Source organism: Fundulus heteroclitus, chromosome 8, assembly GCF_011125445.2.
Source record: "Fundulus heteroclitus isolate FHET01 chromosome 8, MU-UCD_Fhet_4.1, whole genome shotgun sequence".
NCBI lineage: Eukaryota > Metazoa > Chordata > Actinopteri > Cyprinodontiformes > Fundulidae > Fundulus > Fundulus heteroclitus.
In genome coordinates this window covers 1,872,064-1,893,984 of record NC_046368.1, presented here as the reverse complement: position 1 = coordinate 1,893,984, position 21,921 = coordinate 1,872,064, and the positions used below count along the sequence as shown (strand labels likewise).

The following is a 21,921-nucleotide window of genomic DNA, read 5'->3' as shown; positions in this document are numbered from 1 at the left end:
GAGTCGTTGGATTAGAACGGGAGAAAATAAAAAAATATTATAAAAAAAATAGAAAGTACAGTATAGGACTCGCTTGTATTTCACTGCTCTTCTGACTGAGCTGCTGCATCCTGACTTCACTCTGCAGCGTTTTTGTCTTCTAAAGCCCGCGGTGCAGGTGTGTTTTTTTGGGAGAAGAACATAGTTATCAGTGGTTGTCGCTCTTTTTTCTTCTGGGCACAAATATTCTTATAAACTGACATGCCACCATGGATTATGTTAGAGAACTGTAATGAACGGCTCATCAATGCAAATCCGTGAAACAGTGAGACCGTGAAAGGTGAACCGCGATATAGCCAGGGTTCACTATATATATGAAGAGTTCATTTGCAAAAACAGATAACTCCGTTTTTAGCCACATAAACTAAAATGTAAGTGTGTGTGTGTGTGGGGGGGGGGGATCCTGAACCAGGAGTCAGTTTGAAACTCGTCCATACGCTCGATGAGAACTGTTACTTTCTGAAAAGTGTCTCTGTGTCCTTCAGTCACCAAACAGGGAGGTTGCAGCTGACACCTGATAGGGCGACACCTCCAGAAACCTGAGCCCAACTCCACTTTCTATTGGCTGATCAGGTTCCAGGAGCAGGTATTGATCATGAAGCTGCTCCTGTTTGCTAGTTTATCAGATATCAGCAGGCGACAGTCTGGATAATCAGGGTTGCTTTCTTTTTTAACTGAACCTCGTCTAGGGTTATTAATAACTTACTGATCAGTTATTATTGTCATTTCTATACAGTTGTTTTCTTAATGTGAGGTCTTTATTACAGAGTCAGGTTTCAACTCATTGGTGTGTGTGCTGGTTGAACGAGACTGAATTATTGATAAAGATAAGTCTCTCTCTCTCTCCAGCTCTGAGAGGAACAAAAAGGACAGAACAGAAGACAAGGACGCAGCAGAGGGGAGAGATGAGACGAAAAGACAAGTCACACCAACAAAAAACAAAACAGAAACAGGTCTATAAGAAAGGAGGAAACAAAATAAACGGCTGAATCAAGACAAAAGGATAAATGGAACAAAGGGTGGCAAGTGAGAACGGCAGATAAATATGAAGGAACTAAAAAAGAACAAGTGACGAAGAACTAAAGAAAGGGAAGACAGAAAAGACAGAGGAAGAAGAGGACAGGATGTGAAAGTGACAACAAATTCTGGTGAGTGTTAATATCAAGGTTCTTTCCAAAGTCAGCTTCCATCAGATCCTCCAGGTTGGTGAGAAAGTTTCCTCTCTAAGGAAACCCAGCAGGTTGCATCAAGTCTCTCCAAGCAGCATTCACTCCTCCTGAAAGAGCGTAGAGCCACAGTGGACAGTCATCTGCATTGTTGATGGCTTTGCAGCAATCCCTCATACTGAGCATGCATGAAGCGACAGTGGAGAGGAAAACTCCCCTTTAACAGGGAGGAGAACCTCCAGCAGAACCAGAACCAGGCTCAGTGTGAACGCTCATCTGCCTCCACCCACTGGGGCTTAGAGAAGACAGAGCAGAGACACAGAAAGCTCAGAAGCTCACATTGATCCAGGAGTACTTTCTATGTTAGAGAAGACAGAGCAGAGACACAGAAAGCACAGAAGCTCACATTGACCCAGGAGTACTTTCTATGTTAGAGAAGACAGAGCAGAGACACAAAAAGCACAGAAGCTCACATTGACCCAGGAGTACTTTCTATGGTAGATGGTAATAGTGGATGATCTGCCTCCCCTGATGATGTCACAGCTAACAGAACACCAGACCAGGTGTACCTTCTATGTTAGAGAAGACAGAGCAGAGACAGAAATAAGAATCAGAATCAACTTTATTCAAGGAACAAACAAGGAATTTGACTTCGCATTACAACTTTCACATTGCGTAAAAAACCAGCAAGGAGAACAGAAAACTATAACCTATGACAAAAACATTTTTTTTATGGAAAAGGTAAGAATAGGGGCAGTATTTACAGGAGAGTTTTTTAAACATACATAAATGTAAATGTATATATATGCGCTCACTGTGGCATAGCTAGGTACCCTGGCTGCAAGGTGTTCATCAGATATATAGCCTGGGGTAGAGACTGGTTCTGTTAGCTCGTTTAAACCATCAGCGCTCTGTAGAGCCACCCTGCAGGTAACAGTCTCAATAACCTGTGACCAGGATGTGTTGGGTCAGCAGCAGTGTTAGCTGTACTTTTAATGGTCCTGTATCTGTACAGGTCATGAATGGATGCAGAAGAACTTCAGAGTACTTTCTATGTACTATGTAAAAGGTTCATGGTAGCAGAAACTCTGTCAGTGGCGTCATTTGGTCTACTGGTGGTTCAATCTGAGAGCAAAGTGCTCTATTAAAAATTTTTTTTGTTAGTTTAAAATAGAAAGTTTATTTTCTGTTCAGCCAATAAGATTTTAAGGGCGAACATATTGAACCCATTTTATTCCCAGTCTTTTCTGGTTACCTGAAATAAAAGTCATGAAAAGTGTTTCCAGAAAACGACGTGGGCTACAATGCAGCTTTAGCGAAAATTCAGACTGAAGAAACACTATTGCCTACCTCCATCAATCAGGGACTCATCCGCCTCCGACGCAAGCCAATCAGCTTTGAACTGCTCCTCCTCAAAGCCAATCAGCATCCTGGGTTCATCTTAAAAAGAACTCCACATCCTCATCTCGGCCTTGTCCTCAGCGAGCAAGCAGTGGCTGCGCGTGTCCAGTTTGGACTCTGTCGACCGGTTTCAACCCACCTCCATCCCCTTCTCCACCATCGTACCAAGCTTCGCCTGGCTTCCTCCTTCAACCTCGTTCCTATCAGAGTGTAATTCCTGCTGGACTCTCATGGAATTCCCAGCCACTCATTAAAATGGTCCGGCAGAAGACCGCCATGCTGAGCCTGGTTCTGCCAGAGGTTTCTTCCCAAGGGGGAGTTTTTCTCTCCACAGTCGCTTCATGCTTGCTCATCATGGACAGTTCATGCAAACCTGTGTTTATCAAGTTGGACATCAAGCTCAAACAGATCATCATATGGACTGAACAAACTTTGCTTATCTCCACTCCACCACCAGTTTCAGACCCGGGGGGAAATATCCCTATTCTCATACGCCTGCTAATGCATATTCAAGTATAATTCAGCGTGAATTTTTCCTGCCGAGGTCTGAGCGCCAAACTCTTAAAATATTGTATCAATAAAATTCTTCTAATTGCCTTTTCTTTCTGTGTGAGTTTTTCAGATTGAATTGATAACTGGAGAACTTTCTGGGGAAAACCTGGTCTGATCAGGAGAGACGGCATCCATCCTTTAGATGGTGCTGCTCTTCTTTCTAGAAATCTGGCCGGATTTATTAGTTCTCCTAAACGCTGACAACCCAGGGTCCAGACCAGGAAGCAGAGCCGTAGTTTAACACACCTCTCTGCAGCTTCTGTACTGTTACCCACCCATTATCCTATTGAGACGGTGTCTTTCCCACGGCCAAAACTTAACAGATCAAAAACTTATCTAAAAGCAACAAATCATAAAAATCTAATACAAATCAATAAAGCTCACCTTGAACCTAAAAATAAAAGAATTAAATGTGGTCTATTAAATATAAGGTCTCTCCCTCCAAAGACTTTGTTAGTTAATGAATTGATTTCTGATAATCAGATTGATTTATTTTTTCTCACAGAAACCTGGCTACAAGAGGACTACGTTAGTATAAATGAGTCAACTCCCTCCAATTATTCAAATTTCCACATTCCCAGATCTGTGGGAAGAGGAGGAGGAGTGGCAACCATCTTTCAGTCTGATTTATTAATTAGTCCCAGGCCAATTAATAACTACAGTTCTTTTGAACATTTAACCCTCAGTTTCCCTCATCCAAATTGCAAAGCAATAAAACCTCTTCTGTTTGTTGTTTTGTATCGTCCACCAGGCCCTTACACTCAGTTTCTGGATCAGTTGTCAGATTTCTTATCTGATTTGGTGATAAACACTGACAAGGTTTTTATAGTGGGTGATTTTAACATTCATGATGACACAGAATGTGATAACCTTAGTGTAGCCTTTAAAACTATCCTAGATTCAATTAGTTTTGCTCAAAATGTGCATAAACCGACGCACTCTTGGCTCCATACTTTAGACATTGTGCTGATATATGGCATTGATTGTGAAGAATTAACAGTATTTCAGACATAATCAGAATCAGAAATACTTTAATAATCCCAGAGGGAAATTGCTGTTTCAGTAAAACTGCCATCACAAACATCACAAACATTTCAGGGGGAGACGATTTACTGAGGCCATGCTGCCAAGGGCACTTACACGGTGCCCACATGGCGCTGCCGTTACTCTGTGAAAAAATAGGGGCCACAAACAAGAGGAAGGTGGGAGGGAAAAAAACATATCACATACTTTATCCTATTACAGGATACAGTTTGAGATATCAAAATAAAACTCTTGCACAAAAGGCACAAATAAGACGAGACACATATACACATATAGCAGAAGGATAACATTGTAGATTTGTCGAGTGTAGGTTCATCTGTATTTGTGAGCATCAGTTATGTGTGTCTGTTTGGGTGAAGTGATTATATTTCTGTGAACGCTCTCCAGAGGCCATTGTTCTTGATGTTATCAGCCGGCCAACAGTTCAGAAAGCATCCGCAGATATCAGCGGGGGAGGAGGGAGCGGGGGGGAGTTCTGAGCTCTATGCCATAACAATCCAGGGGATTGTTATGGCAAGCTGCTCTGACTTTCCAGTTAGCTTTAAGTTTTTGCTGGCTCCAAATGATGAAATCCAATATTCCTAATAGTTGGGCTTTTCCGTGTTACACTTCTAGATTTTTATCCCATCTGCCCTTGATTCCAACCACTGAGGCCAGTCTGCGTACCAGCACATCTAGCTTTTCGGCTCTGCTCCATTCACCTACCAGGTCTGTCCGTTCACCGCCTTAGTGAGCGCGTCATGCAGCCGGCAGCCTGATCAAGGCCAAATCCGCTGTATTTGCTGATACATCAAAAATCCACCAAATCCCATAAGTAGAAATCCAAGTATCCTGAATCCAAACATGTAAACGTTTCAAATGTCCAGGAATGACAAAGTCGAAAGATACACCGTTTTCCATCCAATAATGTAGGGTGTATCCCACAAAATGAGTCAATCAGGACCGGACGGGACCCCCTTTCGTTGCCTACCAGTCTTAAAAAAATTATCAATAGCATCGAGAGACCAGCTTACCAGATCCAAGATTTTCAGAGTTCGGGTGATATGAAGAAAGTGCTCAGAAAGACAAGACAAAGCAAATAGCAGGAGAGATGGGGGGAAGGGAGGGCAGAGCATATAAGGAGCTCCAGAGAGCTGAAAGACACCACCAACCTCGAAGAGAGACAGAACAGAGTCCTATCTGGTAATTTTTTAATAATCTTTGAGTTTAATCTAACTGAGTTCTCCACCCCCAAAAGTGGGTTCCATTATAGTTGAGCTTTATCAGATAATGCTGCATCAAACTTTAAAGAGTCTGTCCCCCTTTTAATATCGTCAGTATTACAGAAATACCCTGCAGATAGCAGCAATGTTGTTTCTTCCAATTCACAAATAGATGTCTTTGTAAACGGTATGACTTTGTCACTGCGGTCTGCATTAGACAATGTAGCTCCATTGAAAAAGAAGGTGATTATTCACAGGAAGCTGGCTCCCTGGTTAGTCTCGCAGGGGACCCAGCTGCGTTCCTTAAAGCACAATGTTAGGAAATTGGAGAGAAGATTACACACCAAGAGGAATCCTACCTAATCTGGAGGGACAGTCTACTGTGGTATAAAAATCCAATCCAAAAAAAACCAACAAAAAACAACTACCCAGACAGGGCAAGATAAAAATTCAGGGGGCGACCCAGAGGTAATCCCCAACGAGGCAGGATCTCTGGTGGGTAACCCGGTGGTCTTCTCTGACGGATCAGGAACCTGAGAGGCTGTCAACACAGGACCTGGTCTCTAGGCGGCCAACAACGTCGATGCAGGGGTCTTGGCAGCCAACGATGCCTCAAGTGAAGCTAGGAGCGTCTAAAGAACCGCCTAAACCTAGACGGCTCAAACCCTGGCTAGAGCCTGGCAGACCTTGCCAGGCTTGATGGGCTCTGTCCCAGACCTGAGTTTGGTATCAGACGAGACCTGAAGCTTGGGAGACAAGAACCCATGCAGCAGCTTAGGGTACTTGCAATCCCTGTGGGCTCCTGGGTGGTTGGAGTCCAATAGGGCCTTGGGTGCTGTCATCAAACAAGTTCCTGATGAAACTTGTGTGCCCTTGTCAATGAACGGCCAACAGTTCAGGACCTGAACTAGAAGGGAGTCCACCTGGACACCCTCCTCAACAAACTTAGGAATGTGGGCAAAAGCTGAGTCTTCATCTAGACCCTAAGAGACGTTAACAGGAGCAAATGCGTCCACTGGACCCTCAGAGACGTGAGTAAAAACGACCTGCAGGACTCCAATGGCTGAAATAGAGGCAACAGCTTGACCCCTAGTGGCAGACCTTAGGATAACCGGCAATCATAGGCTGTAATAAACAGCTATGAAAAATAAAAGTTATGGAAGGAGAACTCTCTAAACCTTTTGATATGGTGAGCATAAATCCACAACTTCTCCTCCAGCTCCTCAGGGATGGCAGTGGAGTGGTGCGTGGCTCGATGGGTACTGGCAATGAAGCGGATCCTCTGGGACCGAGTGGTGACAAGGAAGTGACAGCAGGAAATGTGGATGCAGATGGAGAACTGAGAGTCTCCTCCTGAAAGTGTTGACCTTGGCATGATGCGGAACCAGGAGGTGCAGACACTGAAACAGAGATGTGTAGAGAGGAGGCACTGCCGGAGGAACGGAGCTTTGACTGACAGACATCAACATCTCCTGCAGTGAGAGGAAGAAGAGCCTCAGGGCTGGAACAGAGAACTGGGGGCTGTGGTCCTCGGTGGCTAATTGTGTCGGCGTCTCGACCTTGTGCTGGGCAGAGCAATTGCCAATCTGAATCCCTCGAGTGAAGCTACACTGTGGCTTCATGCATGCTCAGTATGAGGGATTGCTGCAAAGCCATCAACAATGCAGACGACTGTCCACTGTGGCTCTACGCTCTTTCAGGAGGAGTGAATGCTGCTTGGAGAGACTTGATGCAACCTGCTGGGTTTCCTTAGAGAGGAAACTTTCTCACCAACCTGGAGGATCTGATGGAGTCTGACTTTAGAAAGAGCCTTGAGATGACATGTTGTGAATTGACTAAAATTTAATTGAACTTTTCCTTGTGCAACAGGAAAGATGCCTCATGTCATGAGAAAGGAAGATGAAGAGGAGGAAGACGACACCTGTCAGCCCCACCCTCCTCCCTTCCCTTCTGTTCCCACAGTGACAGCAATGTCTGGGAGACGGCCGGACCTGGTGTGCATCGTGTGTTTCGGCAGCTACGACCTATCGACGAGGTTGCCGCGGCGTCTGCACTGCGGCCACGCCTTCTGCCAGGCCTGTCTGAAGAGACTGGACACGGTGATCAATGAGCAGGTGAGGAAAGCCACGTGTCCTCCCAGGTCCTTCTCTCATCCGCAGCTTTTTCACCCTGTAATGTCCTCATTCTTTGTACCAACACTTAAAGACATTCTGGCATGGAGGATACCAATGCAAGTCACTTTCATTCTAACTGCAACCACTTGACAAGGGGCAGTTTGTGGTGTGGTTCTAGCTCCTCTAACAGGACAGCGGGCTGGACTTCAGGCATTCCCGTTGTCTTCTGAACGTTTATACCAGGGGTGTCAAACTCCAGTCCTGCAACATTTAGATGTGTCCCTGCTCCAACAAATGGCTGAATAGCTCCTCAGTGTGCAGTCAACTTCTCCAGGGTCCTGCTAATGACTTGTCTTATATCTTGACCTGCTACTATTCAACTGTAACATACATCTTTCCCCTGTAATGTTTTCTTTTCTTATTTTCTGTTCATGTGCAGCACTTTGAATGGTCTTGTTAAGGAAATGTGCTACAAACAAACTCGCCTTGCCTTGATTATTTGACTCAGGTGTGCCGGACCAGAGACACAAATAAAAGTTGTAGGACACCAGCCCCTGAGCACTGGAGTTCGGGTTTATACCCTTTCCACGGTATTTTTATCAGAAGACCAAGTTCCAGTTTAGGCCATATAAGGCAAATCTTGGTTTTACTGGTGTTCTTGACCCGTTCTCCTTGAAGTCAGTCTTATGTCCTGGAATAAAATGTAGATCTGAGAAAACACATCCCTGGGGGGTTCAGGAGGAAGGTCTCCTACCCTGGCGGGATTCAAGGTAAGCATATATTCTGTTTTCTGGAGAAGCTGGAAGTATACAAAACCTGATCCAGTTGTGGTTTGGTTGTTTTTGAGAGTATTAGGGTTGAATGCTGAGCTGACATTGATGAACACAATCCAATCCTGACGGAGAGCCGTGGGACCAGTACTGTATGAAGTGCTCAATCTTCCCTGACCTAATGAGCTGGGACCCTGGTGGGGTCTAAGGACATAGATGGGGTCTCAGCAGTTTTCAGAGCACCTAAAGTCAGACCTGTTGGTCTTTTGTTGGTGGCTTGGTTAGGAAAAGACTAACAGGATAGAAGTAGTGCTTTATAAGAGAGGCCTTATGAAGACTCATAGAGATACTCCTCTTCCTCGCAGGCTGTGACATCAGAAATGTGATGATTCAGACTGAACCTAACTCTCTCCTCCAACGATGCTATAAAGCTGAGTCTAACAACTTTCCTTCTTCCTTAGGTGTGGATCCCCTGTCCTCAGTGTCGGCAGAACACACCACGGCCCAGAGGAGGAGCAGCGGGTCTGGACCTGGACCTGGCCTCCTTCCTGGCAGTGAAGGCCCAGCAGACCTATATCTCCTGTTCCTCATCCTCCTGGAGCTCTGCTCGCATGGACGGGGCCAAGGCTGGGGGCGCAGTCAGCGATGGCAAGCCTTGGCTGGGGAAAGAAGCTCCAGATGATGGCTGGCTCCACGGTGGCCTGGCTGAGCCTCGTTTTCAACGCTACGGCAACTGCTGCCCAGCGCCATCCTGCTGGCTGTGCTGCTGGTTCTGCTGCCCAGGGCGGGGATGACTTAGTTACTTAATGCAAGGTCCAGTTCAGGTGTGCACTGATCCGTCCTAGCTGATCTGATCACATGTCCACACCTGACGGAAGGACATGTTAAGATGGCCAGGTGATGACTGCTGAGGTACATCGTCAAACCTGGGGACCACTGAAGTGAAGCAGATAAAAACGCCTCAGACTTCCTCTGAAGGAGAACATTAAAGGATTTCTCTCTATCCAGATCTGATCATCCCTGATTGATATTAGTGTGAGGACACATCAGTGTCTAAATGTATATATAAAGAAAATAGAACAAAGAACAAAAGTCTTTAAAGATGTTCTGATTGTGTTGGCATATCATATAAAGAGGTTTACATGTTTGGATCTTCTTTTTTCAGTAGATCTCTTATCACCTCCAGGGATTATTCAGGGATTTTTCTGGTGGTTTAATCTACACATTACTGACTTTCACACAAGTTACCCTGGAGATGGTCCTGGTCTGAACGAGCTAACATTCTGATCTAGTTGATCCTGCCGTGTTTGTTCAGCCAGAAGTCTTCAGATGTTTGGCTTCAGGATCTGTTTCCTGTACCGGATCTTCAGGTCCAGAACCGGACTGGAGCGCCCACCGGTCCACAGATCAACTACTGTTTTCATACTGCAATGTTTTGCACGAATGTGCTGAATAATCCCACCTGCTGTTCACTTGACATTAACTATGAGCTACAAAGACACAGTCGATAAATATATCACATATAATATTATAATAATATTATATATAATATTAAATAATAATATTGCTAATACTGATAACCCTGCCACTGTTATAGCAGTGTAGATCAGACTGGAGGCAAATGTGTAATTTCATTATTCAATCAAACATAAAAGATTGTCATCAGACTGCAATGAAATAATTTAGTATTTTTCTTCCATAACTGTGTGTATTTGCTTTTTTAAAGTATAGAATACATAAAGAGTGGGAGTTGCATGCGGTATTATGAAATCTCATTCAAAGCTCCTCTGTTTACTGAACGAGATGAATGCTTCCAGATATTTTCAGCATGGAAGTGATTCTTTCCGGTAGGAGAGCTGATGCCATTTGCTGTAGCCTCTGATCCAACGTCGGTCTGTATGACTTTTTCCAGGATTCAGATATACATCTTTAGCATTGACCTGGATCCATGAGTGATCTCTGGGTAAAGGCCAAACACAAACAACCTGGGTCTGGTTTTACACTTGGAAATCATCTCTTCCCAAAACGGTATTATTTTCTAGCAGTACCACATAAAATGTACCAAAGTTCCTTTGTGCTCTATACACTTTAGGCACACATCAGGTATATCACCATTATATCTGTTCTGTTTTTCTGTTGTTATACACCCGCATTAACCGTTTAAACTGGATCATTTTAAGGTTCGGGTCAATAAATCTGGAATGAGTGGAAGTTTGTGCTTTCAGACAGGCCTTCTGCCATTCCTCTACTGATATATTTCATTGCAAGTCTTCACACCACACCACGCCTTCCTTTTGTGTTCTGACGATATCTGGGAGCTGTCTTTAATGACGTTGTAAAAGCCGGATATTTGGCCCTTTTTTAAATGGCAATTTGTTGCCAGTTTTTCTATAGAAGTAAGAGAGGGCAAAGTTAAAGATTTTTGAGTGCCCAAGATAAAACTTCTAATTAGCAAAAATTTAAGAAACGGTTTCAAATTTCTGTTTCATATCTTCAAAACTCATCATTATCCCTTTATCAAATAAATCTGAAATTTTGCATAATCCTTTAGTGTGCCAAATTTTAAAACCCATGTTAGAGGTTATCAGACTTCCTGTTTGTGGTAAGGCGTATTGCGTCACTTCCTGTTGTTGCTGTGTGAACGACGGAGCTTTGCTCCAGGCTCTCTCGCTTTTTATCTTTAAACCTCTTTGCTGTAACATCTGTTTCCAAACATAAGCACTTTTAAAACATTGTCTGTGGCTGCTCATCACGTTTGGGAACTCCTCGTGTTTCACACGGTTTGTTCTTTGGCGTGGTAATAGGGCGTTAGCCTAGCTTTAGCCTAGCGTTAGCCTAGCGCTAGCCAAGCCTTAGCCTCATAATGGCTTCTCCGGCTCTGACTAAGTCTCCTATCTGCTGCTCTCTGTGTCAGATGTTTAGCTATTCCTCTGCCTCCTTTAGTGATAATGGTACATGTAATAAATGTAGTGTTTTTGTAGCTTTGGAGGCGAGGGTGTCAGAATTGGAGACCCGGCTCCGTGCTGTTGAAAAACCAGCTGATAGCCGCTCTTTTGCTAGCGCGGAGCCGCATAGAGTAACTTCACGTAGCGAACCTAAAGCAGTAGCACCCGAGCAGCCTGGTAACCAGGCTGGCTGGGTGACAGTTCGTAGGAAGCATAGCTCTAGATTACAGACCCCAGATCACCACCAACCCATCTGCGTTTCTAATAAATTTTCCCCTCTGAGCGACAATCTCGCCGAGGAGCCGACCTTAATTATTGGCAGCTCCATAATGAGAAATGTGGCACTAAAGAAACCAGGGAAATGCCTACCAGGGGCCAGAACAGGCGACATAGAATCCTACCTAAAACTACTGGCTAAGGATAAGCGTAAATACCGCAAAATTGTTATTCACGCTGGCGGTAATGACACCCGGTCACGCCGATCAGAGGTCACCAAAGTTGGTGTTGCTTCGGTTTGTGAGTTTGCTAAAACTATGTCGGACTCTGTAATTTTCTCTGGTCCCCTGCCTGATCTGACCAGTGATGACATGTTTAGCCGCATGTCATCATTCAACCGCTGGTTGTCTAGGTGGTGTCCAGAAAACGACGTGGGCTACGTTGATAACTGGAGAACTTTCTGGGGAAAACCTGGTCTGATCCGGAGAGACGGCATCCATCCTACTTTGGATGGTGCAGCTCTTCTTTCTAGGAATCTGGCCGGATTTATTAGTTCTCCTAAATGCTGACAACCCAGGGTCCAGACCAGGAAGCAGAGCCGTAGTTTAACACACCTCTCTGCAGCTTCTGTACTGTTACCCACCCATTACCCTATTGAGACGGTGTCTTTCCCACGGCCAAAACTTAACAGATCAAAAACTGATCTAAAAGGAACAAATCATAAAAACCTAATAAAAATCAATATGGTTCACCTTGAACCTAAAAATAGAATAATAAAATGTGGTCTATTAAATATAAGGTCTCTCCCTCCAAAGACTTTGTTAGTTAACGAATTGATTTCTGATAATCAGATTGATTTGTTTTGTCTCACAGAAACCTGGCTACAAGAGGACTACGTTAGTATAAATGAGTCAACCCCCTCCAATTATTCAAATTTCCACATTCCCAGATCTGTGGGAAGAGGAGGAGGAGTGGCAACTATCTTTCAGTCTGATTTATTAATTAGTCCCAGGCCAACTAATAATTACAGTTCTTTTGAACATTTAACCCTCAGTTTCCCTCATCCAAACTGCAAAGCAATAAAACCTCTTCTGTTTGTTGTTTTGTATCGTCCACCAGGCCCTTACACTCAGTTTTTGGATGAGTTGTCAGATTTCTTATCTGATTTGGTGTTAAATACTGATAAGGTTATTATAGTGGGTGATTTTAACATCCATGTTGACACTGAATGTGATAACCTTAGTGTAGCCTTTAAAACTATCCTAGATTCAATTGGTTTTGTTCAAAATGTGCATAAACCGACGCACTCTCGGCTCCATACTTTAGACCTTGTTCTGACATATGGCATTGATTGTGAAGAATTAACAGTATTCTCTCACAACCCTGTCCTGTCTGATCATTTTTTAATAACATTTGAGTTTAATCTAACTGAATTCTCCACCCCCAAAAGAGGGTTCCATTATAGTAGATTTTTATCGGATAATGCTGTATCAAAACTTAAAGAGTCTGTCCCCTTCTTAATATCCTCAGTATTGCAGAAATGCCCTGTAGATGGCAGCATTGCTGTTTCTTCCCATTCACAAATCGATACCTTTGCTAACAATGTGACTTCCTCATTGCGTTCTGCATTAGACAATGTAGCTCCCTTGAAAAAGAAGGTGATTATTCACAGGAAGCTGGCTCCTTGGTTTAATTCAGAGCTGCGTTCCTTGAAGCACAATGTTAGGAAATTGGAGAGAAAATGGCGCTCTACACACCAAGAGGAATCCTACTTAATCTGGAGGGACAGACTATTGTTGTATAACAAGACCCTCCGCAGAGTTAGAGTAGCATATTTTTCATCATTAATTGAAGAGAATAAAAATAATCCTAGATTTCTCTTTAGTACAGTTGCCAAACTTACCCAGAGCCACAGCTCTGTTGATCCATCCATTCCCTTAGCTCTTAGTAGTAATGATTTTATGGGATTCTTCATAAATAAAATTGATGCCATTAAAAATAAAATAATTGGCATCCTCCCAAACATGATTACCTCGTCCTCAGTAAGTGAGGCAGCATTGGAGGAATCTTTAGAATCTGCGCAGTGTTTGAACTGTTTAGAAGCAGTAGAGCTTTCTGAGCTATCTAAAATTTTAGCTTCATCTAAACCTTCTACCTGTATGTTAGACCCAATCCCAACCAAGTTGTTTAAGGAGGTATTCCCTCTGATCAGTGGTCCTATTTTAGACATGATTAATCTATCCTTAGTAAATGGATATGTACCACAGGTTTTGAAAGTAGCTGTTATTAAACCTTTACTTAAGAAACCTTCTCTTGATCAAGATGAGTTAGTAAATTACAGACCTATATCTAATCTTCTTTTCTTATCTAAAATTCTTGAGAAAGTAGTTGCTAATCAACTTTGTGAACATTTACAAAGTAATGACCTACTTGAGGAGTTTCAGTCAGGCTTCAGAGCTCATCATAGCACTGAAACAGCTCTGGTGAAGGTCACTAATGATATTCTCATGGCCTCAGATAATGGACTTGTGTCTATACTTGTCCTGTTAGATCTCAGTGCTGCGTTTGATACAGTTGATCACAATATTCTCCTACAAAGACTTGAACATACTGTAGGGATTAAGGGGAAAGCATTAGGCTGGTTTAAATCTTATCTGTCAGACAGATTCCAATTTGTTCATGTTAATAATAAATCTTCCTCAAACTCTAGGGTCACCTGTGGAGTACCACAGGGTTCAGTCCTTGGACCAATTCTCTTTACTATATATATGCTTCCGATAGGCAAAATTATCAGACAGCATGGGATTAATTTCCACTGTTATGCTGATGATACTCAGCTATATTTATCCATAAATCCTGATGAATCCAATCAATTACTTCGACTGCAGTCATGTCTTGATGACATCAAAAGCTGGATGACTTTAAATTTCCTGCATCTAAATTCTGACAAGACCGAAGTTTTAATCTTTGGGCCAGAGTCCTCAAAAAATAAACTTCTTAACCAATCACTTAATCTGGGTGGCATTAACCTGGCCTCTGGTAATAAAGTTAAAAATCTTGGTGTTATTTTTGACCAAGACATGTCATTTAAATCCCATATTAAACAGGTTTCCAGAGTTTCCTTTTTTCACCTCCGGAATATCGCCAAAATTAGAAACATTCTGTCCAGGAGTGATGCTGAAAAACTAGTCCATGCATTTGTTACTTCAAGGCTGGACTATTGTAATTCTTTACTATCAGGAAGTCCACAAAATGCAGTTCAAAGCCTTCAGCTGATCCAAAATGCTGCAGCAAGAGTTCTGATGAAAATCAACAAGAGGGATCATATTTCTCCAATTTTAGCTTCCCTTCATTGGCTTCCTGTTAAATCAAGAATAGAATTTAAAATTCTCCTTCTAACGTATAAAGCCCTTAATAATCAAGCTCCATCATATATCAGAGCTCTGATTACCCCGTATGTTCCTAACAGAGCACTTCGCTCTCAGACTGCAGGTCTGCTGGTGGTTCCTAGAGTCTCTAAAAGTAGAATGGGAGGCAGATCCTTTAGCTATCAGGCTCCTCTCCTGTGGAACCAACTCCCAGTTTTGGTCCGTGAGGCAGACACCCTGTCTACTTTTAAGACTAGGCTTAAAACTTTTCTTTTTGACAAAAATTATAACTAGTGACTCATGTTACTCTCAGCTACCTTTATAGTTTTACTGCTATAGGCTTAGGTTACTGGAGTATATCAGGATCTAATTTTCTCACTATATTGAGTTCTACTGTTCTTCAATTATGCATTATGTGTTGTCATTTCAGCTTTTAACTTTCTGTTCTCTCTCTTTTCTCTTCATAGTAGGTACACCTGGTCTGGCGTTCTGTTAACTGTGACATCATCCAGAGAAGACGGCTCACCCGCTACTACCATCTAATGTAGAACAGATTACTAGATCAATGTGTGCTTCTGTGCTTTTTTGTTTCTCTTGTTGTGTCTCTGTTCTGTCTTCTGTAACCCCAGTCGGTCGAGGCAGATGACCGTTCATACTGAGCCCGGTTCTGCCGGAGGTTTTTTTTCCCGTTAATGGGTGGTTTTTCTTCCCACTGTCGCTTCATGCTTGCTCAGTATGAGGGATTGCAGCAAAGCCATGTACAATGCAGATGACTCTTCCTGTGGCTCTACGGTTCCCCAGGAGTGAATGCTGCTTGTTGGGACTTTGATGCAATCAACTGGTTTCCTTATATAGGAAATTTTTGACCAATCTGTATAATCTGACCCAATCTGTATAATATGATTGAACTTGACTTTGTAAAGTGCCTTGAGATGACATGTTTCATGATTTGGCGCTATATAAATAAAATTGAATTGAATTGAATTGAATGTCCTTCCTACCTGGTTCAAATGTCATATTGCCCCAGATCGGGGAGAATTGTGATCGTATTGGTGTTTCATTTTTGAATTTATGTACATCATACCATACTCGAATAGTGTTTTCAACAAATGGGTTTGAAGTGTTTTTCAGTAACTCTTTGCATTTCCTTGAGTATAGGTATGAATTTAGGGATAATGGAGCGGTGTTTATATTTTCTATATTTACCCATGATTGGACATTTGCTGAAAACCAGCTGAATGCACTGGAGAGTTGAGCGGCCCATAATACCATTTAATATTTGGCACACCAAGTCCTCCCCTGTTATATGGGAGATATAATAATGATAAACGTAATCTGGCTTGTCTGTTGTTCCAAATGAAAGTATTTAGGATTGTTTGGATTTTTGTAATCCAAAAATTGAGAGGGATAGCCTGGAGGAGATATAGGAGTTTAGGGAGTACGTTCATTTTGAGAATATTTATATGGCCAAAGTAAGTAAGGCTGTTTTTTAGCTACCTGAAATGTTGTGTGGATTGGTGAGTTATTTCTCTCAGCCTGTTTTAAAAATAGGATGGTGGATTTAGATTAATTTAGTTTTTACACGGAAATGTAACCAAATCCGTTGATAGTTTTAAGTAGTTGAGGGATTGAGCTGTTTAGACTGGATAATATTAAAATAATATCATCGGCAAATAATCCAATTTTAGATTCAATGTTTTTATTCTGACACCTTGTATGTTTTGATTATTCCTTATGGCAATAGCTAATGGTTCAATTCCCAGAACAAAAAGGAGAGGTGAAGGGGACAGCCTTGACGAGTGCCCCTAGCTAGATTAAATGATTTAGATACAATGTTATTAGTTATAACTGAGGCAGAAGGTTTATTATAAATAGTTTTAATCCGTTTGGCTGACGTCACTTCCTGTTTGCGGTAAGGCGTATTGTATCACTTCCTGTTTTTACTGCGTGAGCAATGGTTTGTTGCTCCAGATTCTCTCGCTTTTATCTTTAATCTCTTTGCTGTAACATCTGTTTCTAACACATAAGCAATTTTAAAACATTTTCTGTTGCTGCACATCACGCTTGGGAACTCCTCGTGTTTCACGGTTTGCTCTCTTGGCGTGGTAGAAGGGCACTAGCCTAGCTTTAGCCTAGCCTAGCTTTAGCTCCACAATGGCTTCCTCTCCTACTATTACTTCAGCTTCTCCGTCTCTGACTAAGTCTCCCCTTATCTCCTGCTCTCTGTGTCAGATGTTTAGCTATTCCTCTGCCTCCTTTAGTGATAATGGTACTTGTAATAAATGTAGTGTTTTTGTAGCTTTGGAGGCGAGGGTGTCAGAATTAGAGTCCCGGCTCCGTGCTATGGAAAGACCAGCTGATAGCCGCCCCTCTGCTAGCGCGGAGCCACATAGACTTAGCGTTAGTTCACTTAGTGGTCCTCCAGAAGCACCCGAGCAGCCGGGTAAGCAGGCCGGCTGGGTGACAGTTCGTAGGAAGCATAGCTCTAGATTTCAGCCCCCAGTTCACCACCAACCCGTCTGCGTTTCTAACAAATTTTCCCCACTCAGCGACTCACCCGCTGAGAAGCCGAGCCTGGTGATTGGGAGCTCAATAGTCAGAAACGTGGCACTAGAGACACGAGGGACCATAGTTAAATGCCTGCCAGGGGCCAGAACGGGCGACATAGAATCTTACCTAAAACTGCTGGCTAAGGATAAGCGTAAATACAGTAAGATTGTTATTCACGCTGGTGGTAATGACACCCGATCACGCCGATCGGAGGTCACTAAAGTTGGTGTTGCTTCGGTGTGTGAGTTTGCTAAAGCAATGTCGGACTCCGTAATTTTCTCTGGTCCCCTGCCTGATCTGACCAGTGATGACATGTTTAGCCGCATGTCATCATTCAACCGCTGGTTGTCTAGGTGGTGTCCTGAAAACGACGTGGGCTACATTGATAACTGGAGAACTTTCTGGGGAAAACCTGGTCTGATCCGGAGAGACGGCATCCATCCTACTTTGGATGGTGCAGCTCTTCTTTCTAGGAATCTGGCCGGATTTATTAGTCCTCCTAAATGCTGACAACCCAGGGTCCAGACCAGGAAGCAGAGCCGTAGTTTAACACACCTCTCTGCAGCTTCTGTACTGTTACCCATCCATTATCCTATTGAGACGGTGTCTTTCCCACGGCCAAAACTTAACAGATCAAAAACTGATTTAAAAGGAACAAATCATAAAAACCTAATAAAAATCAATACGGTTCACCTTGAACCTAAAAATAAAACAATTAAATGTGGTCTATTAAATATAAGGTCTCTCCCTCCAAAGACTTTGTTAGTTAACGAATTGATTTCTGATAAACAGATTGATTTGTTTTGTCTCACAGAAACCTGGCTACAAGAGGACTACGTTAGTATAAATGAGTCAACTCTCTCCAATTATTAAAATTTCCACATTCCCAGATCTGTGGGAAGAGGAGGAGGAGTGGCAACCATCTTTCAGTCTGATTTATTAATTAGTCCCAGGCCAATTAATAACTACAGTTCTTTTGAACATTTAACCCTCAGTTTCCCTCATCCAAACTGCAAAGCAATAAAACCTCTTCTGTTTGTTGTTTTGTATCATCCACCAGGCCCTTACACTCAGTTTTTGGATGAGTTGTCAGATTTCTTATCTGATTTGGTGTTAAATACTGATAAGGTTATTATAGTGGGTGATTTTAACATCCATGTTGACACAGAATGTGATAACCTTAGTGTAGCCTTTAAAACTATCCTAGATTCAATTGGTTTTGCTCAAAATGTGCATAAACCGACGCACTCTTGGCTCCATACTTTAGACCTTGTGCTGACATATGGCATTGATTGTGAAGAATTAACAGTATTTCCTCACAACCTGTCCTATCTGATCATTTTTTAATAACATTTAAGTTTAATCTAACTGAGTTCTCCACCCCCAAAAGAGGGTTCCATTATAGTAGATCTTTATCGGATAATGCTGTATCAAAACTTAAAGAGTCTGTCCCCTTTTTAATATCCTCCGTATTGCAGAAATGCCCTGTAGATGGCAGCAATGTTGTTTCTTCCAATTCACAAATAGATGTCTTTGTAAACGGTATGACTTCTTCATTGCGTCATTGCGTTCTGCTGAAAACAGAAAGCTTCGGAGAACCTCAACCCTTCCTGACTAGGCACTCAGAATACATAGATCATAGATCAGATTGCAGAGGCCTAGACAAATAGGAACGCAGAGACGCGTTCATCCAAGAACTTCTTAATCAAAGTCCTTAATCATCAGTTTAAGAAGATAAATAAATAAATAATCACAATGTACACAATGTAAGGTTTACTTTATTTTAGGATTAATTTGGGAACTAATTCTGATTTGCTTAAGTAGCTTTGGTTGTTCAACAATGTTAGAACATTTTCAAAAAACTCCTGTTCTCTCCTGCTCTCTGCTTTGTTTTGTGTTGTAGAACCTTGGCATCCTTGAACAGTAACAGCATGGTATAAATATTTTGTTTTCTGTGCAGAACAGCACCTCACTTTCTTCTTAAAAAAAAAGTAGAGAGAGAGGGAAAAGCTTTCACATGGAAAGGCTTTCTTTTTCTCAGTTGGGTTTTCAAAATAATTGGGAAATGACATGCAACGAATATGTTGATGAAATTATGTTGCAGAGAACTTCAACTGTCAGACAACAACAGTTAAGACACACATTAAAAGCATTCTGTTAAGAATTATTATGAATTTACTGCATATACATTTGAACTTAAAGATTACTATTTTAATTAATAATTAAATTGCAGAATTCTGAAAGCTAAATAATTGTGCACAGAAATATCTTGAATGTGAAAGTGCTTGGAGGATGTTTTAATAAATGACACAGGAAAAGGGGTTTTGATAAGAACACTAATTACACCTTGTTTCTGTTCTCTAGTGGGAACAAGGACTCGTGTCTGCAGACCATCTTCACAAAGTGTTTTATTAGAGAGAAATGCAAAATAAAATGCTCAGTGCCCATCCAGAACTGAACACTTATTACCATCCAGCTCAATCGTCCAGCCTGCAAGGAGGAACCAAGAAGAGGACTGGGGATGAAGAAGCCAGAGAACTCTGATTCCTTATTCTTCAACGGGAGGAGTTACCTGAAGAGACTTTAAGCGCGATTAGATTATTTTCTGCCTTGTGCCTGAATGGCCTGAAGGCTTCCTTAACTTTGCGTTCTTGACGTTTGGAACTCTTCTCATATTGTGTTGCTGTTTGTTTAACTGCTCTGTTCCACTGACTTACATGTTTGATTTTTTTGTGTTATGAGATCTACACTTTAATATTACATCATGTTGATCAATATGGTTTTATGGTAAAAAATGGAAACTGTTTGGTTCAGACACACAAGGATCTATGGTTTATGCACCTTTTGATTTGATATAGGAAGAACCAGGATCGGATTGGCTCTAAAGATCCTTTAATATTAGCTGGTAATGATAACACATAGATTCAGTACAGGGTTTTCAGGCTCAGATTGGCCGAGAGCAGATCTCCCTGGGAGGGGGGCCTTGCCAGTTTTTACTGCCCCCCAGGGGTAGCTTTTTCTGTGGTTCCCCTGCCCGCACTGAACCTCTCCTGCCTTTGCTCCTGGTGTTGTAAGTTTGGAGTGGTGGATTATTGTCCATCGTAGGGGTGAGTGGAGAAAGGAGTAGGAGGGTATTCAGGGTGGGTCAGAGTAGGTTTTAGCTTATCTAGTCTAATGTAATTTCAAAATAATGTGCGCATAGGTACCTAAAACAGGCCTTACCTAATTAGATGAATCCTAAATTGTGGACAAAAGCTAAATCTTTGATCTTGTGTGTTAAAGCTCTATGAAGCATTCATGTTGATCTGTATTAAAAGTTCCAGCACTACCCGGTTCCAACACGGGAACCCTTTGGGTCCCACTTTACGAGTTTACAGAAATGGTTCCTCTGTGCTTTGTTCACATTTTCAAGTGATGGGTCATCTTGTTTTGACTTGATGATGACGACGACGCCATCATCAAGAAAAAAAAAAAGAGAGGAATGTTATAAGAATTATTATTCTGAAGTCACTATGGCCTCACACCACTCGGACAGAGGAGGCCTGGAGACCTGATGTCTGTGTATAAGATCCACTGTTTGCTGATTGCAAGGCCAAATGCTGCAGCTGCTGAGGGATACTGCTTGTTTACGATAGACTGTCTTTGTTTTGTCTCATTGGAAGGCCACGGTGCAGTATTAGGGGAAGCCCGAAAAGCGAGGCAGGCAGAGACAGGGCAGACAGAGACCACAGCAGAACCGTGGGGTGCGATTACTTTCCATCTATGTGAATCTCTGCTCTGTTTCTCAATAAAAGTGCTGGAACGTCATACCACCGTCTCGTCATTTGGTAAAGATGGGAACTCAGTTACTATTGTTTAGAATTCCACCCAAAACTCCCATAACAACTATGTAGCTCCCTTGAAAAAGAAGGTGATTATTCACAGGAAGCTGGCTCCTTGGTTTAATTCAGAGCTGCGTTCCTTGAAGCACAATGTTAGGAAATTGGAGAGAAAATGGCGCTCTACACACCGAGAGGAATCCTACCTAATCTGGAAGAACAGTCTATTGTTGTATAACAAGACCCTTCGCAGAGTTAGAGCAGCATATTTTCCATCATTAATTGAGGAGCATAAGAATAATCCTAGATTTCTCCTCAGTACAGTTGCCAAACTTACCCAGAGCCACAGCTCTGTTGATCCATCCATTCCCTTAGCTCTTAGCAGTAATGATTTTATGGGATTCTTCATAAATAAAATTGATTCCATTAAAAATAAAATAATTGGCATCCTCCCAAACATGATTACCTCGTCCTCAGTAAGTGAGGCAGCATTGGAGGAATCTTTAGAACCTGCGCAGTGTTTGAACTGTTTAAAAGCAGTAGAGCTTTCTGAGCTATCTAAAATTTTAGCTTCATCTAAACCTTCTACCTGTATGTTAGACCCACTCCCAACCAAGTTGTTTAAGGAGGTATTCCCTCTGATCAGTGGTCCTATTTTAGACATGATTAATCTATCCTTGGTAAATGGATATGTACCACAGGCTTTTAAAGTAGCTGTTATTAAACCTTTACTTAA

At 42.2% G+C, this 21,921-nt stretch overlaps 2 protein-coding genes across 2 annotated transcripts in view; one reads left to right on the top strand and one right to left on the bottom strand.

The window, feature by feature from the left end:
* Window positions 1–21,921, bottom strand: part of fer (fer (fps/fes related) tyrosine kinase) — a 69,638-nt gene that overhangs the window by 35,035 nt on the left and 12,682 nt on the right. The gene's annotated exons all lie outside the window — the stretch shown is intronic.
* On the top strand, window positions 460–10,657 carry si:ch211-202f5.2 (uncharacterized protein LOC795181 homolog). Its single transcript, XM_012857820.3, has 3 exons — window positions 460–1,187; window positions 7,274–7,518; window positions 8,750–10,657. Exons 2-3 carry the CDS (start codon window positions 7,279–7,281, stop codon window positions 9,080–9,082), a joined length of 573 nt encoding a protein of 190 aa, XP_012713274.1. The 5' UTR covers window positions 460–1,187; window positions 7,274–7,278; the 3' UTR covers window positions 9,083–10,657.